The sequence below is a fragment of the Phycodurus eques genome, chromosome 1 (assembly GCF_024500275.1).
Source record: "Phycodurus eques isolate BA_2022a chromosome 1, UOR_Pequ_1.1, whole genome shotgun sequence".
NCBI classification, from domain to species: domain Eukaryota; kingdom Metazoa; phylum Chordata; class Actinopteri; order Syngnathiformes; family Syngnathidae; genus Phycodurus; species Phycodurus eques.
Genome location: NC_084525.1, coordinates 50,522,317 through 50,541,562, shown reverse-complemented (window position 1 = coordinate 50,541,562; position 19,246 = coordinate 50,522,317). Strand labels below are relative to the sequence as shown.

General features: G+C 43.7%; 1 protein-coding gene across 6 annotated transcripts in view; it reads right to left on the bottom strand.

The window, feature by feature from the left end:
* The window catches only part of zbtb46 (zinc finger and BTB domain containing 46), a 101,072-nt gene that overhangs the window by 7,933 nt on the left and 73,893 nt on the right, over positions 1-19,246 (bottom strand). For 5 of the 6 annotated variants that reach the window (XM_061698157.1, XM_061698113.1, XM_061698122.1 and 2 more), the window contains 3 exons: positions 8,154-8,465; positions 1,161-1,498; positions 78-123 (listed from right to left, as the gene is read on the bottom strand). In XM_061698157.1, the coding sequence (XP_061554141.1) occupies positions 78-123; positions 1,161-1,498; positions 8,154-8,465 (696 nt within the window). The remainder of the gene's footprint in view (positions 1-77; positions 124-1,160; positions 1,499-8,153; positions 8,466-19,246) is intronic. The other variant, XM_061698149.1, reaches the window with a different exon arrangement.

The following is a 19,246-nucleotide window of genomic DNA, read 5'->3' as shown; positions in this document are numbered from 1 at the left end:
ATCACAATTCAAAGAAATATATACAAGCCACAACATAGCCGCTCGTTATTTGACTGGTCAAAGCCTCGGTGTGTTACCTGCATTGTATTCTTTCAGCTCATCTTTATCTTTTTCGCCATCATCCTGAAAGCACAGAATGTCACATTATTCCACACGAATGTACAGAGCGCGTATGAGAGGTTGTGGTGCACGTAGGAGGCAAGCAGGTGAGGCGAGCTGTGAAAATAACTCAAGATGTGAATGCACTTGAAGGCATTGCGAGAATGAATACGTGATTTACAGCAACACCGCAATCGGAGCCCCCCGCCGCCTCTCTCCAGACGGCATCCCTCCTCCATCTACTTTCACCCATTCCTTCAGCCACACCTCCTAGTCCCCTATACGCGTCCTCACAAAAGAGGAACAACAGGCGACGCCAGGCGCTTGGTACACTAATGGCTTGTCTGAAGCTTGTTGAGAGGCAAGTCCTTTTGAAATCAAATATTCCTCATGCAGGCTAACTTACCCACACGCACAGACCGGTGGCACACAAAAAAAATAAATTGAAAAAAAAAAAAAAAAACACTCGGCCACACACCCACACTGAAAAGAACAAACAATTTCCTGAACTGCGAGAGCAAACCTCTCATTGTCTTCTAATATTGATTCCACCTGGGCTGCTATCTGCCATCTTGAAGCACACGCTGGCTGCCATTGTGTCTCCATGTGTCATCCCTAAAGTAACAACTATAAGCTACATTAGCACTAGTACTGACTGAGGAGCAACCCTTTGGGCCTGGCTATATCAAAAAAAGATGTGGAACAAAAAGAGGCATGAGTAAAGAATGGAGAATCGGCAAAGAAAGACAAAAAGCTAAGAAAAAAATTTCAAGCAGGAAACGAGCCAGATTGAAACACTGCGAGCGGACCGAGTGATGACGTGCTCGAGTGTTGAAAATCGGCCCAATAGCATCCACTCCGTCCTATAACTGAGCTCCATGCCCACCCTACACGCCCTCCATCACCACTCAGCCCGACGGGGAGTTTACAAGATCGGGTGAGGCAGCTTCCCGGTATGCTCCATCCACTCACGCGGATCCGAGTTTGATCCGAGCGGGGGGAGCGGCACCCGGGGAACGGCCTCCACCTCTTTGCAGTTGAGCTGGGCTCTTTGCGCTTACCTCAGACACGGTGGAGGGCGCCGGGCCCTCGGGGGTCTCCTCCACTTCCATGTCCGAGGTGTCTGTGTGCAGCCGGGGCGCCCCTGCCCGCAAACCGGGGGTCTCCGGGGACCGAGGCTCAGCGGGGAGCAGCGGAGTGGGCGGAGTGGAGGGACGGTACGACGATGTTGTTGATGATGATGATGATGGCGGTGGCGGTAACGGTGGCGGTGTCGGTGGTAGATGATGAGGAAGAAGAAGAGGACGAGGAGAGGAGGAGTCAGTCCTCTGTTTGTTATGAACAGTGGCCCCTGCGGCCCCTGGCCGGAGCGTGCCGCGGTAGTTGTCGGAGCGGAGCCCTGAGGAGCACAGGAAACGAGTCTCACCCACCCACTCACGTACAACTGCACACTCTGCTAGCAGCTGGCCACCAGAACACAACGGGAGAGAGTGGGCAGGAGGGGCGTGTGGGGTGCTGTTGCCGCCGCCGCTGCTGGTGCTGGTGGAGGGGCACACAGTGGCTGCCAGTGCTGCGCTATCAAACACGATGGAGAGGGGGAGGAAGAAAAACTCTGAAGTTTCACTTTCCACCAGCCGAGGGGAAAGGCTTAGGGCTTCTCTTCTCTCTTTTTTTCCATTTGCTTCCTCTGCTCTCCTTCTCCTTCCACCCACATGCATGCACACAGGATGGTGTGTATGTATGTGTGTGTGTGTGCGCGCGCGTGTGTGTGTGTGTGTGTGCGCTGCGAGAGTGTGAAGTGTGCTGGTGTTTTGTGACTGAGTAAAATGCATATAAGGATAAAGCTTGAGGATCCTCTGTAGCGGGAAGGGAGATTGTTTTGGAGAGGTGCCATCTTGCAGCTCTACTGACGACTTTCTGTACACGCAGGGCAAAAGGACATCAACCAGGAAGGATATTTACCAGCAACAAGTTCAGACACACCAGAATTAAAAAAAAAAACAAAAAAAAAAAACATCTCACAGACCTCCCACTAACTATTCCCACGTTGAAATTTTGTGTTCATTGTACATTTATATTAATTACCGCTACTGTGTGTGCCACAGTATGTGCCAGTGTGCCCGGCAGAGTTATGCAGTGGGTGACCCGTGAACCGTTTATCGCCTTCCTCGACACAATAGACAGAATCTCACAACACTGAGGCTTGACCGTGGACGGATTCCTGGAATGTTGCACTACCGCGCCCGACACTCCCACTTACTCAGAACACACACGAATGCTACACTCCCATTCTCTTCCCCACCTCGGGCGACATCGTGAGGGGGCAACACGGAGAGGGAGGAGGTCACAGTGAAAGAAAGAGTCGATGAGCAATTTGAAACGCACATACAGTAAACACTCAACCGACGACGCATTCAAGAGCAGCTGTGCAATACAACCAAATACACGACCAGTACTAAAAAGGCAGTTTTAAAAAGAAACTTTTAATTCCACCCAAAAGTGAGCAATATCATTACTGTAAAGCCATTTTGAATGCAACTCTTGTATTAGATCTCATTAGAATTGTGCATTCGATGCATATCGCTCATAGTTGTTATTGTATATTTAGTTAAATGTCGCATCACAACAGACTACATCACGCTGGCGTCGGGCGGAAACCTCGTATTTCCAAAACCATCACTTTTCAGCAAACCCTAAAAAACACGGCATGTTAGTTGAACCATCAACATTGCATCGTCAAAGAGAGAAAGCCATTTTCAACATTTTAGCTTGGTCAGTAATGAAAAAAAAAATAATAATAACATAACTACATGGGGACTGACCGATCGATTTGTGAAAAAAGATGAAATTGAGCAAATTTGGACATAGGAGGTTTCAGCCTGGTGCCGGCGGTATGTACCTTTTCTGTGCTGAAAGTTTTGCGTTGAATATAAAAATGCAGCCAACCAGCATTGAGCAACGACAAATGGGCTTCGTTTCTCCTGCTTCCTCCCGCCACCTCCCCACTCAACAAATTCTGGCTTGGCTGACAAGAGTTTGTCTTTTTCTTCAAAAATTACGTTTGTACTTGAGGAAAGAGCAACAAGAGAGATTTTGAATCAACCTCTCAGCTCTGAATAAACAGAAACAGGATGTTAAAAATAAATAAATAAATAAAACAAAAATCCCACTTCTGCTCTTACTGCTTTTGTCTTCTTTTTGCATTTCATCAGACAGCGGAACACGCGAAATTTGGATTAAATAATTGCCCAAAACTATATGTCAAGATTTTGTTTTGTTCACCCATCGGAAATTTGCTGTGAAGACGACGTTTTTTGTTTTGTTTGATTTTTTTATATAATCGAAATGTGCTGCAATGAGAGCAGGCCACTAATGTCAGAATGATCCCTGCAGTTAATTGGCCATTCTGCACACAGTGTACACGGCGGCAGTGCGGACAGGTGAGCCGGGGACGGTCCGGCGAGATCCACCGTCTGGCATCGATTGCCTGACACACAAAGGGGGAACGGGGTCAAGTCCCATTGATCCTAATTGGATTCAGGAGGCTGACTGACATGCACACTGTATTTTTGATGTACCGCATGCTTGGACGCGTGTTGCTTCTGACAGCAAATGGATGCATTTGAATGACAATGTTTTGAGGGTCAGCTCAATAGCAAACTTTAAGATGGAAATAGCCACTTCCCTTTGGAAGCTTGAATTACGTGCAGAACTCTAATAATGCCCCGTTTCAATGATCTGTACTGTATTTTTGGGTATCCACTTGAAACAACCAACCGAGGCACATCCACGGCCCATCGCATGTATCAAAGTGTGGAGTCGGTTGTAAATGAGATTTTCTGGTCATCAGGGTGGGCACTGTGCTTACTCCGCAATGTCGTGCGCCTCCATTTTCATGCTCCGGAGAGCAAGGCGCCTTCAGTTAAGTTCCATGGCCAAGTTCTTGCCATTTCTCTAGATAAATACAACCCCACTTCCAATGAAGTTGGGACGTTGTGTTAAACATAAATAAACACAATACAATGATTTGCAAACCATGTTCAACCTATATTTAATTTAATACACTACAAAGACAAGAGATTTCATGTTCAAACTAATCATTAACTTAGAATTTTATGGCTGCAACACTTTCCAAAAAAGCTGGGACAGGGTCATGTTTACCATTGTGTTACACCACCTTTTCTTTTAACAACATTCAATAAACATTTGGGAACTGAGAATACTAATTGTTGAAGCTTTGTAGGTGGAATTCTTTCCCATTCTTGCTTGATGTACAGCTTCAGCTTTTCAACAGTCCGGGGTCTCCGTTGTCGTATTTTACGCTTCATAATGCGCCACACATTTTCAATGGGAGACAGGTCTGGACTGCAGGCAGGCCAGTCTATTACCCGCACTCTTTTACTACGAAGCCACGTTGTTGTAACAAGTGCAGAATGTGGTTTGGCATTGTCTTGCTGAAATAAGCAGAGGCGTCCATGAAAAAGACGTTGCTTGGATGGCAGCATATGTTTCTCCAAAACCTGTATGTACCTTTCAGCATTAATGGTGCCTTCACAGATGCTGGCTTTTGAACTTTGCATCCATAACAGTCCGGATGGTTCTTTTCCTCTTTGGACACGACGTCCACAATTTCCAAAAACAATTTGAAATGTGGACTCGTCGGACCACAGAACACTATTCCACTTTGCGTCAGTCCATCTTAGATGAACTTGGGTCCAGAGAAGCCAGCGGCATTTCTGGGTGTTGTTGACAAATGGCTTTTGCTTTGCATAGTAGAGCTTGAAGTTGCACTTAAGGATGTAGCGCCGAACTGTATTTACTGAGATTGGTTTTCTGAAGTGTTCCTGAGCCCATGTGTTGAGATCCTTTACACATTGATGTCGGTTTTTGATGCAGTGCCGCCGGAGGGATCGATGGTCACGGGCATTCAATGTTGGTTTTCAGCCTTGCCGCTTTTACATGCAGTGATTTCTCCAGATTCTCTGAACCTTTTGATGATATTATGGACCGTAGATGATGAAATCCCTACATTCGTTGCAATTGTACGTTGAGGAACATTGTCCTTAAACTGTTGGACTATTTTCTAACGCACTTGTTCACAAAGAGGTGAACCTTGCCCCATCTTTGCTTGTGAATGACTGAGCAATTCAGGGAAGCTCCTTTTATACCCAATCATGGCACCCACCTGGTCCCAATTAGCCTGTTCACCTGTGGGATGTTCCAAACAGGTGTTTGATGAGCATTCCTCAACTTTCTGTGTCTTTTTTGCCACCTGTCCCAGCTTTTTTGGAACGTGTTGCAGCCATAAAATTCCAAGTTAATGATTATTTGCTAAAAACAATAACGTTTATCAGTTTGAACATTAAATATCTTGTCTTTGTAGTGTATCAATTAAATATAGGTTGAACATGATTTGCAAATCATTGTATTCTTTTTTTATTTATGTTTAACACAACGTCCCAACTTCATTGGAATTGGGGTTGTAATAACAAATGGAAGCCTCTCCCCTCTACAGCTAGGTAAATACCCCCTGAATGACTAAGCACATATGCAAATAAGATACTGAAGGAAAAGTCAAGGCCGATTGCTGATGTTCAGAGGTCTTCCTTGGATTGGACCGGGTCACCTTTCTATACCTCCTTCCTGCCCGTGATCAATACTTTCCCAGGATCTTAAACAGACACACTTTGATGCTCCACCGCACTAAAGCATAGATGGGGAAGAGACAAGAGCCGGCCAAATAAGGAGGAAGTGAAGGATGCGGGCAGAAGGGGAGGGAATGAGAGTGAGGGATGAGTGTTAAGGAGGGGTGAAGGAGAAGTGGATGGAGGGATGGAGGGAGTCGGGGGAGGAAAGGGGACAGGAAGGATGTGAAGTGGGGGTGAAGGAGATGCACGGTGGGAGAAAACAAGAGCACTGGCAAACTGCGGTGATGTTGGCCATTTCCCAAAACAATTTTGTGCAGGCTTATTCCAGAATAACCAACCAAAACCGTCCCCAAGGTCTCTTTCAAATCGGAAAAAGTCTAATCGAGGTAATTGGACTCGTCTTGAAACTTCGAAACTAACTTTGTTCAGTGCGCTTTCTTTCCCGCACAGAGCAAATGTTGAACATTCTCTGAATTCTCCAAGTCTGCTATTCATATACACAGTCAAAACAGAGTCTGAGAGTGCGTCTTTTGTCTTCTCTGGATCCTGCGAGCCTGTGACAGCATCTCATTCCTTCTGAAGCCAACGGTAAAATCTCAATAGTACCGAGGTAACACCCGCATATGTGACATAGAAGAGCGAGCGCGTCCCCGTCTTTCATTTTGTAGGTGAGTGGGGCACGTTGTTCTCCTTTGCCTTTGTTTTTCTGCTGCGTATAAAGACAGTCAAAGCTCACGACAAAAGGTCCAATTACTAGCCGGTAAAAGTAAAGGAACACAAACACGAGACGTGCATCATTTTCCCCACACACGACACGGACACACACGCACAAACTTGAAAATAATCATAAACTTGTTAACTCGGTTAATTAGGACGTTTCACATTGCCAGTTATTGAAATTATTGATGAGATTATTGATGATCTTCTGGGTTCTACTAATATGCTGCATCACTTAGCAGAACATTAAAGTTGAAGCAAATGCATTAAAAAGAAATCTTAAAGGCGGAATACAGCTACAATAACAAATGAATATATTATTCGGTTATGCGTGATCATTTGGAAACCTTTAACATTACTGTCATTTGAGGGATAAAATTGAAAAACAGCTGCGGCGATGCGCTCAAAGGAACCTTGACAAATAACCAAACAAATCTTCTTTGATGACAGCGCAAACTATCCCGACAAAATGTTCTCGCACTGAGTCACCGCTGACGACTGACAGCCACGTGCAGCCAAGTGGCTATGCACACACTCACACGCACGCACATACATACTGTAGGTGCATGCCTACAGAAGCTTCCAGACACATGCTGACAAGGGAAACAGTGGAGGATGCTCATCTGATTCTCTCTGACCCGCAGGTGGGTTTGAGAGATTGCATCTGTGTACTTTTTAAGTTTTAAGTGCCCTGTCATTAGCTGGGTTTACATGGAGCCTTATACTCCAATTCGAATCGGTTTAGAAGCTCAAAACGAATGGAAACGCTCCATGTAAACACCTCAATAGGAATATACCGGCCGACTGCGAGTAGAATTTCATTCAGATTCACAGGGGTTCCTAATCGGAAGTAAACTACAAACTACACACTACAAATCCATCAGTTTCTTTTCCAGATGGAATTGTTAAACTCTCTTTAAAATCAACAAAACCATCTGGTGTGTCATCACATGGACCACATGAATGTAACACCAGTTGTACGATAATGGCCATAATAATAATCACAATTATTTTGATCAATATTGTAATCACGAATATTAATCACGATTATTCCTGATGTGATGGGGGAAAAAAAGCTTTATTTTTATTACACTACTTTTCTAACAACTACAGTGTATGTAATAGTTTTCAGTGCAAAATTCATATTTAAATAAGAACAAATGATGGATAATAATAAAAAAAAAAAATTATACTTCACCAAATGCTAACTGAATAAATACGCTATTACTTTGGTGTCCAACAACGTTATGAAGTTAGTGTAGTAAAAAAAACTAAAGCTACAATATTTGTCTAGGGCAGAGGTCACTAACCTTTTGGATACCGAGAGCTACGTCTTGGGTATGATTAATGCGAAGGGCTACAAATGTGACACACATTTATGAAATAACAAACATGCTAAAATAACCTTCAATGCTAAGTTACTATTAATAATTAAAGATACTGTTTATGTGAAGAGACTGATCATGTTGACGATTTCTCACAATAATTATCAACAACGATTTAACAAGGTAGGAAACAGATAAATATCAATATGCGACTCTGCAAGTGTTCACATTTTCAAACGATCACTTCCACAACATTCCGAGGAAATCACAATTTCCAATCACTGTTTAGCTACTTTTAGAACAGGTTACGCATGTTGGTGACCCCTGATGTAGTGTGTTTGTGTGTCAGTAAATAAGGACTTACAAGACAAAGAGTGTCCTCCTTTGGGAAGGTACTCATAGAGCAAGGGGTTATCATCTCCCATCATCTCCGCCCGCAGTGACAGCAGGCTGTTCTTACTCATCAGCGCCGCCTTCAGGTTGGCGACCGACGAGATCATCCCGCGGCCGCCGTCTCTGCTTCCACCGCCTCCTCCTCGTCCTCCTCCCCCCGTCTCCTCTGATTCGTTGGGACCCAGGAAGCCCGGCTCCGCCGTGAGAGCATCTTCCTGTTTGAGGAAGAAGTCTAGGCGTTCGCCGCGGCTGTCTGAGCTGTTGGGCTTGGTCACGTCTGCGTCTGAGTAGACAAGAAGCGACAGGAGACAAGACTTATGTCCTTTTGTTGGCCATCGCTAAAATGTCTGTTCGCGCGACAAGAGCCAGTCGAGTGAGCGGCAACGGGCAATGCCTCACCCAGTGTTGCCTCAACTTTATTCCATTACATGCTTCTCTCGATGGCCGAGACTCTACCGCTCGGGATTTGCGACTCGCTTGCTGAGAGGATGAAAGGGATGACGCTCGTACAAAAAAAGATTGAATTTGAAAAAGCTGTCACGATTTAAGGCTTTTACCTGACAGCGGTATCAGTTTGAAAGAGAGAACACGAGAAAGACCATCCATCCATCCATTTTCTTTACCACTTCTCCTCACTAGGGTCGCGGGCTATCCCAGCTATCTTCGAGCGGGAGGCGGGGTAAACCCTGAACCGGTCGCCAGCCAATCGCAGGGCACATAGAAACAAAACAACCATTCGCACTCACTAGGGGCAATTTAGAGTCTTCAATCAACCAACCACACATGTTTTTGGGATGTGGGAGGAAACCGGAGTGCCCGGAGAAAACCCACCCAGGCACGGGGAGAACATGCAAACTCCACACAGGCGGGGCCGGGATTTGAACCCCGGTCTCCAGAACTGTGAGGCAGATGTGCTAACCAGTCGTTCCCCGTGCCGGCTAGAAATACCATATTAAAGCAATTCTTTTAAAACCTCTCAGCAGAGCTGCCGTTTACGTGCAGACAAGCGTCACATTTGATTCAACTCTCGTTCCTCGTAATCAACAGTCCGCTACGGTTCCAAAGTTAGGAAGGAAACAAACACGCACGTGTGTGTGTGTGTTTTGTGTCTGGAAAGGGGAGTGTGTCGAGAAGCTGTCAGCAGTCGATGCGATGTTCGATGTTTCGCGTGGAGCGATGCAACACAGCTAATGGCAGCCAACATTCCCACAGGGACACTTGTGCGCACACACAATTGTCAAATCCTAATTGACATTTAACTGACGACAGGCTGCTCTCTCTGAACAAATACGAGAATACAAGTTGTAGAGCTTCAACGATTCATCGGCAACAAATCGATAATGATTTTTTATCATCGATTCATCGTTTAGAAACCTCGTTGAAGTTTAAATTGTCCAAATCCTCGTAATTTCAGCCTCTCAACAGTAAATATTAATAACTATAATTCTTATTATAAGAAAACTGAATGCCTTTGCTCAAAATAAGACCTATACAAAAATCTCTTACTTTCGAAAACAATGATTAACATTTTTACCCCTTTTCTGACGTTACGCGCCAAACTGGTAACTGAATCATAAACAATTTACTGTATGTTTATGCAATTCCTGCACTGTCAATTTCAAATAATGTCCTGTTTTTGAATAAAGGGATGGAAATGTAAGTTTTTTTTTAATCAAAAATATAATTGACAAACGAATTGATTATCAAAATAATCATTAGTTGCAGCCCTAATAAACTCTGCACGTCACTCGCTTTGAGTATTTAAAGGACTGACTTGCCACACAAGACATTTCTGAGCACTGTGAAGGATTATGTGCGACTTCTCTGGACAGAAACCTCCTGTTATCGTAATATCTTGATGTACGGCTCAATAGAGCAGCTAAAGTCCCTTTTAACAATCAAGGAGGCACAAAAAAATTTTGTGAGGAAGGGCAAAAAAATGGGGAAAAAAATGTAAGCACAAATGAAGATTTTGGTCGACTTGAGCGACAACGGTGGACTGTAACGCATGTTTCCTGTGCGGCCATGTCTTGTGCAGGGCAAGTCAAGGAGACAGGGACAGGAGTTTGCCTCCATGTCTGGAATACTGATGGCTCGCCAGCCTCCTCACACAGCGCACCAGGTCAATGTTGACCACGCTCTCACACACACTTGTCATTTTCATGCTCCGATTGGATAAATGACCGTAGAGCAAAGGGTGGCTGGATAAACATGGATGTTCTATTGGAGTGGTTCTCAAATGTTGTCACCCTGGGATCGGCATTTTCTTATTTTCGCCAAATTGCGACCCACTTTTACAGAAGATGAACTGTTCAAATATAGCCTTTAAAAATATGTGTGTCATATTTTCAAGCATAACGCATGCTTATGTAACTTCATGTACAAAAATGAACAAGGTAAAATTAACTATCAGTATTACAGAAAATGCAGCCACAAACTTTCACTCATCCGTTCTTTTTACAAAAGTCAAAATAATGTTATTTTCCAAATAAAGGTTACGTCAGACCTGGGATACACTGAATATTTTACTGTACAGTAGGTCCTCTGTTTTTTGATTACATACAGAATTTCTTTGCAAATCTGACCTGCACTGTGGTCTACCACTAATCTACACTGACTAATTAATTACAGTACATTTGTTATTTGTATGAAAAACACTTGCTGACTATAATCCAATGAAAAATAGGAAGTAACTCTATAATATTGTACTTTATAAAAACATACAGTAATGATGTAATTGAATACAATGTAGAGAATTTAACCGTTTTTGCCACATTTTGTTAGCTTCAATTCAATGGACATTGTGCTGCTTCTTTCTGGTGTGCATGATTCGGCCAATTGGGGGCAGTATAATACAGACATATATAGAGGCGGTCTCAGCTCCTCAGTAAGCCCCAGTAAAATAAATTGTTCTTCACAGAGGATAAAGAATATAAGCATATATTCTTTATCTATATTTGAGTATTATTTAATATTATTTGTCTATGTGTTGCTCCACGCCTTGTGTTAAAGGTTTGTAACACCGCAACACCAATGCTTTCTGTTAGCCCGTCTATGTCGTTTACCATTATGTACTACCATTAAGCTATCAGACTTTAAAGCAAAGACGTGTGGTTGTTCGAAATACACCAAGTGTGATTCTCTTTTGTTTATTTTGGCAGTAAACTTCAACTGGGAGTGGAAATACCCAGCTTGAAGCCTTTTTTGGAAGAATTGTTGAGAAGTGAGTGAAATTCACACCCACATGATACTGCCCATATCACAATTTTTTGCTTGCATCTCAAAGCAAACAAGTCACCTGAACGGCGGGTCGTATCTAAATAAAACTTGTCAGTCAGGCCACTCGTATCTCAAGGCACAATTGTATTGTCAAAAAATTACCTTTATAAAGAAAGAACACTAGGATTATTGGGTGGGGGGGAAGCAGAGACAAGATTTAAAGTAATCGTGGCGACATTTAAAGTCAGCAGGGCACAATTTAAAGTCATCGCGATGAGATATGAAGTCGTCACGATGAAATTTAAAGTCACGTGGGACTCGATCGCTACGCCGGAAAACACTCTCGTCATTTTTTGATTTTATACGTTAACGCTATATTAACTGGGATCCTCACGTCAATTGTTGACTTTCAATCTCATCGTGATCACTACATTTTATCGTGACCATTTTAAATCTCATCATGATGACTTGAAATCGCATCCTTTCGACTTTAAATGTCGTCATGACGACTTAAAATCACGGCTCGGCTTTTTTACATGCCGTCGTACAATGCAACTTTTGCGGTCGGGTACCTAATTTTGTGACTGGTGCCTCTATTTTACAGTGATGGAAAAGAGGAGAGAGTTATCGTAATGATGCTAAAGAGGAGGTTTGGAGAGTGGGAGTAAAGCAAGCAGGTTAAAAAAAAAAGTGCAAGGAGTGCAAGGGAGCGTAAGAGTTGGGGTGTTGATCTGTGGAGGAAGGAGACAAGATACAGTACATATAAAATGTGCATATACACACACACGCACATACTAAGTTAATTAAGAAGGAGGTGTAGGGGTTGGTGTCGGGGGCATGAGGTGCAGGAATTCATTAGAGCTCTGCGCCCTCCTTTAGTGGGCAGCCCAGCAGCCACAGGAGTCAATCAATAACATAGATCTTTCTGTTGGCCAACAATGACACACACACACACAGAAAGGCGGACAAATGGAAGGAGAGGATACAAATGAAAGAGAGAGAAAAGAGGGCCCCCATTGACCCTCATCTCGCTCCACTCATCTTTTCAGTGGACGAATGAGTGACCACTTTTCCCAGCATCGCTTGGACACATGCGTCGACAGACGGAACAAATCCTCCCTCCTCGTAAGTAAACAGTGACAATACTTTATTCACACAATGCAAAACCAAGAACCAGCACTCGCTGAAGAGACAACAGGCGGAATTACGTCCCTTCTCGAAATCTGTTGGTGGGGCTCTCCCGCGAGCCTGCTTTTTGAGGATTTACGCACATTACTGAGACTAAGCGCCAGATATTAGAAATTAGTATTCAGCTAGCCACAAACAGGCTTCCGCACAAAATCATCGGAATATAATCCTCCTTCACTTATGTAAGAGTAATTGGGTCGGCGTAGATTGTGTGTTTCTTGAATCTCATCCTGTTCCGACAGATAAAATCATTTACCACGGTAGGGACAGTCCACACCTAATCCCGGGCGCGCAGCTTATAGATTTCGTCAGAGGGACGCCGGGCTCAGGATTTGTAGACACACATATTGTGGTGTCATTTTTTACAGGCAATAGGTTTATCTGGGGTTTTAGAGACACAGCAGTTACATCATTCCTTTGTGCACATATGCTGATTGTTAACGACCTGTGGATATCAATGGTTAAGATGCCCACAAAAAAACAACAACAACGTTTTCCTCAGCTTTACCTTATTTTTTTGCCCTGCGCAGTGGTCTCTTTATGGCGTGCGGAATTTCATTTTCCCTCTGATAAAAGAGTCAGAATAATTTAGATTTCTGCTTTTTGAAGAGATCCTCCGTTTAATTTTGTTGCCATGGTAGCCAACCACCCTTGACTTGCACGTTTTCGCCAAATAAAAAAAAAAACCCTTTAAATAAAAAAAGCAAATATGAGGTTTTCCTTGTTCGCGTGTGTGAGCGCGGACCCTGAAAATGTTTGTGTGAGCGGTGTGGTGGGGGTTTGAAAAGCACAGTAACAAGACTGGCCTCGAAATAAAAGATGTGTTGAACGAAAAAAAAACATCTTCGAACATGTGGTGAGAGACACTGCATTCGACATCCATTGAGAGAGTTAGAGTTTATGGTTGGAAGATACAGTTGATTGTGCGGTTGCAGCCAGCCAGATACATGTAAGTGTGTCACCTTCAAATCAACAAAGAAAGTAACCAAACACAATGGCAGACATGTCCAGGGTGGTTAAGCAGCAAGTTACTCAGGCTTGTAGAGCACAAGAGAGCTGTCAGAAAAGAAAATAGAACTTGTCTGCATGAAAGGGAATTGAAGTGCGAACAAGGGGAAGACTATGTGTGTCTCTGTATGTGTGTGTGTGTGTGTGTGTGTGTGTGTGTGTGTGTGTGTGTGTGTGTGCGTGTGCGCCAAAGTAAGAGGCCTTTTGAAAGGATAAGTTGACAGGACATGATAAAAAAAATAATAAATTGGGAAACATTTGTGTATATGTTCTATGTACCGATGACAACATTATTTTTTCAATAATCTTTGCAGGCACTGATGAGCATTGAAATCTGACTGAAAAACGGAAAACGTCATTGTTCCTGTGCCTTTTCTTTTCTTTTTTTTTTTTTTTTTTTTTAAATTTGGGATTGATTTTGCCCCCAAATTTGCCAAACTCTGCTGTACTCACAGTACATCACGTGATCCCAACTGTGACCGATGAAGATGGCACACGCTCGCTGACTTGCCCTGGGTCCGGGCGCACTTTGGTGTCACTAAAGCAAGCTTCTTTATTCAAGACTGCACCACACACTGTTAAGCTTAGTGGAGAAGAAAAAAATAAAATCCACTATCCACTTCCCTTTTGCTTCGGGTATCGTTCGGACATATGTAGTTGTCAGCATTTGACAGCTTATGCTGTATAGTTTTTGTAAGTATATCATTCCCTTGCCCATGGTGCGCCAATTGACATTGCAGTCATGCAAAATTGCTGCCTCGCAAGAAATCGTTCTGTCCCCGACTGCTGTTCAGCATCAGTTTGAGAAGCTTTATGGCTGTTCCTACACGTAGTACACGTTACCCTTTCCATGATTGGGTTGTTGAGAATCATAATCTTCTGCTTGAAGCCTTTGAACAACCTGAAGTAAAGGTTTATCACTCTCCGAAACATCTGATGAATCAAGCTTTTGTTGATGCAGAGTTCCAGAGCAGCTCTGGGCATGGACTTTTTCTGTCTTTGCACAAATGCCTGCTCTAGAGGTTCTCATCATTGGTGGGAGTATCAGGTCAACTGCTGCTTGGTCTGTGAAGAACACATCCTGTTTCGAGAAACTTGCCATGGACGGTGTGAATTGCTCTTTACGTTGGAGCAGTTTGGCGGCCATAAAGCTTCTCAAACTAGCGCTGAACTGCAGTCGGGGACAAAAAAAAAAAACAACCTCTTGCTGGGTGGCAATTTTGCGACAACTGGCGAGTCATAGGCATATGCTTACAAAAACTGCAAAGCCTACACAGTCAAATGCTGATGGCCTCACGTCTGTTCAAATGCTGTCTTGAAACAAAATAGAAAAATGGAAATGTATGCACTTCAATTCCCTTTCATGCAGACAAGTTCTATTTTCTTCTCTGACAGCTCTCTTGTGCTCTACAAGCCTCAGTAACTTGCTGCTTAACCATCCTGGACATGTCACCTCTTCCCCCAAACTGTTCCCATGCCCTGCATGCGTGATTAGTGTGTTTATCCTCCAGTGGACGAAGTGGGGGAGGCCGAGGTGGAAGGTGCTTCCTCAGCATGCTGATGTTTAAGAGGGTAAAAAAGTAATTTCAGATGAGAGACGAGGGAGTGAGCCACTAAAACAGCTCAAGAATTCAGAGGCAATTTAAAAAGCGGTGTGGGAGAGGGGAATGAAAAAAATGCCGGGTTAAAAAAGGAGGGCGGATGGGAAGCAAAATAAGTTGTTATTCTCTTTCTCTCCGAGTCCTCCTCACTGGCTCGCTCTCCCTCTGTTGTTTTTCGGGACTAGCCGGGCCACAACCTCCACAAGAGATAGGAAAGGCTGGTGGTGGTAGTGTGAGTGCGCGTGTATGCGTGCGTGTGAGTGGATATAGGGAGGGCAGGCATAAATCAAGCAGAGCCTGAAGGCTTTAGAGTAGGGAGGGACAGAGGGGTGAGAGTGGTAGAGGACAGGAGAGAGAACGAAAGAGCGAGAGAGAGATGGTACAAGTGGAGACGGTGGTACTGCTGGGGGAGGTGGGAAGGGGGAGAGTGGGCGGGGGGCTAGTGTGGGTGGTAGGGATGCGATGAGGAGCATCAGCGACTGCACGAGTAGAGGGGTGAGAGGTGGACAGTGGGGTGATGGAGTGTGGGCGGGTGCAGGGGAGCCAGAATGGCTGAGGGGGAGCCACCGTAGGTGGGAGGCTTTGCAGGGGCAAGATATATTTATAAAGTGAATAATTTTGCTCAAGTTATTTAGCCTTCATCCGCAGCTTTTGACAACCCCGAAGAAAAACTTTCTGATGAAGATCTCCGAGCGCCGTGTGAACATGTTTTTCTTCACAGCACAGGCTGCCAAACTAGGACTGCACTTTTGGCGTAAACCAGTCGCACAAATGAGTTGCAGAGGCAACAAGTTGCTGCTCTGTTTCAAGGGCCATCCTCAAAGCATGCCGGTGTCACTCAGGGTTGGTTTAGAAGGCCACTGGTATTTGGGCAGGTTTGCAAGCATTTCAATTTAATAAAGAGTGAAGCACGTCTCATCAGAAGCGGCATACTGCCTTGTCTGTTACTCTGCAGGGACTTTTATTTGACTTGAGTGACAAAACACTGGCACACTGAGTGGAAATATTCATAGTTTGTCATTATGTTAAAAAATAAAAATAAACAGCAACAACAACTTGAACAGTGCTCAAGTTTGAACAATGGGACCGAGGAAAGACTCAGCAAGCGCTCAGTGCTCACACATTCACACAGGGCCCGTCAGAGGCTGGAAGGACAGCAACATTATTTTTGTCAGGTGTGAACTAATACAGGGTGAAGTGTGGTCAAATTAGCTTGTCATCAGTAATAATATCAATGTCTTTTGGAAGTAGTCAGTCATCATTTAAGATTTTTGGGAGCACAGACACTAACAAAAACTGAAATTTGAGGTCAAAACAGCAGTGACACTGTCATACTGCCGCTGTGGTTATGTTTTTGTCAGCTTCAGTGCTTGAATATTTGTTTATATACACACTTGGGCCACGGTGGACGACTATTGAGCACATCTGCCTCACAGTTCTGGGGTCTGGGGTTCAAATCCCAGCCCCGCCTGTGTGGAGTTTACATGTTCTCCCTGTGCCTGTGTGGGTTTCCTCCCACATCTCAAAAACACGCGTGGTAGGTTGATTGAAGACTCTAAATTGCCCGTAGGTGTGAATGTGAGCGTGAATGATTGTTTTGTTTATATGTGCCCTGCGATTGGCTGGTTACCAGTTCAGGGTGCACGCCCGCGACCCTAGTGAGGATGAGCGGTGAAGAAAATGGATGGATGGATACACACTTGGATCTTTATTTTTGGGAAGACAATATTCTTTGACATTACATTTTGGTGGTGATAATAACCTTCATGATGAGCAGTCAACCAAATCAGACTTAATTTGAATGAAACTTTGTGAGCATGCATGGTCAGAAGCTGTAATGTCAAAACAAAAATAGAATTATTTCGGAATTGCCACCTATATTAATTTATCATGGAAAAAACTATTTGTTATATTTATTTAACAAAAACATTCTATTAGAATTTGATTTGACTCCCTGAAATTACACTTCACTGTGTAATAATTTTTTCATTAAGTTTCATATAGTACAGCATACTTGCAGTTCAGCACCTTTGTATTCACCTATTTGTAGATTTTCTTTTTGAATTTTTAAAATATTTTGTTTCTTTTTGTTTGGTTTTTTTTTTCCTTTTTTTAAGGGGAACCAACTTTTTTGGTAAGTCTTGGCGGTGGCTGGTTGAATCTCGCTTATACCCGGAAACACTTCCATTGCAAACTTCTTTTTAGAATTCGAAGGAAACAGTTGTATATGGTTTAAACTGCTCGTGAGACTTGCAGCAAGTTTATATTTATTGACGGGAAGACATTACATTACTTCTAATTGAGTAAAAAGCATCATGGTCGTTATTTGTTCGTCTTGATGTCATATTAGTTATGGTAGTGGTTTCCAGAAAAATAATTAAAAGAAAAAGCTTTTTTAGAGGTGTTGTGGAGAGAAATGCAGCATGTACATAAATTTGCTGCTGCGCTGAAATGAATATACAGGTAGGTGAGCAAGTGAATAAGGGGAGGAGGACGGCGGGTGGAGAACTGCAGGGTTTGAGGTAATCTCTTAGAGGGAATGTGAGGGAAAGCGGGGAGAGGATGGCAGAGAGAGAAAGAGAGAGAATATACAGTAAAAAAAAAAAAGAAGAGTACACAAAGAGCACAGACCTCCCCCAAAGCTTGAACATTTGTACAACGTAAAATGGATGAGGGAACAACTAGGAAGTTTCATCTTGAGCAAGAATTTTTACAAGAGATCCCACATAAACACACTAAATTAAAATGTGATCTGACATGAGCATCTGAACATAATTATAGGCAGCGGGGAGAGGGAGAAATAAATGAAGATGTATCAGCAGCACCCAAAGACGCGGGGGAGGGAGGGGTAAGTGGGGGGAAATGTAAAAGCCGTCGCGATAGAAGCGCAGAAAAGGCAGAGCAAATCAAGTGAGCATGTGTGATAAAGAGGCGGCTGGTGAAAGGTGGGATGAAGAAGCAGAGCGCGAGTTGGCGGCGAGGAGGGAAGTGGCCGGAGAGGTGTGCATGGGGAAAGAATGCTGGGTGGGGAAGGAAGGCAGACACGCACGGCTTTGTGCTAAAAGCAGAAAGACAGATCGCGTATTACGGCTCCGTGCACATGCGCAAGAGAGGAAGTCGTCAACGTGAGCCCAAAAGTCCCAGCCAGCCGGTCCAGGGGTCAAATTAGCAAGGGCGAGGCAGGAGAATGAGCTCTTGACTGGACGGATAAAGGGAAGTGGAGGGGGGAAACAACAACAACAACGACAACTCTGGGTGGGGGTTCTGTGCACGGACGGTGTGTGGGTTTACTCAAACAATACACAGAGCAGAACTTGTGGCAATTGATTTTTTTTCCACCCCAAACACTCTCTTGACCAGTATTCTTCAACCTTCAGCAAAATCGCACGGCACAACAAAATGTCAGTAAATAAAGTAGTAATAGTAGTAATAATGATGACCTCGTCTCAATTTAAATACTTATTGTGAAATATGGGCCTGTTTAGTTGAGCACAAAGCTATTATTATTTTTGCCCGATTGGCGACAGCAGGATGGCACAGTTTAATTGTACTTTCTGTCATCTAGTGGAAGAGCACCGAATTGCTCTGGCTGTCACAGAACATCGCTAGCATAGCTAGATGATCATTTTCATGAAAATGAAAACAAAAACTGAAATTGGTTTACCACACAGTGGTTGGGAATCACTGCTCGTGTATACAACAAAGTTCTGGTTTTCTCTATGCATGGGTTGTAGTACAACCGTAAAACAACTGATTTCTCCGAAAATGAGTAGCTCCTTCTCTGCTGTTCTCCCCTTTGTGAAGAAAGGTCAGAACAAAAACAAGCTGATGCTAGCTCTACTACTTAGCTAGTTATCTGCCTCAGTAGCGATTCTAGAGTATTAATATCACGATTTGTAGACATGCTAACTCTCGTAGCTGGTTGCAAACATTTCCAAAATATTGGAGAAAGTATTCCTGCAATAGGGAGCAACCTTTCCATTTTTACTCTCTACGTATAATGGCGAGGTACACGTATGCCAATACTTCGATCCATATAGTGTACAGG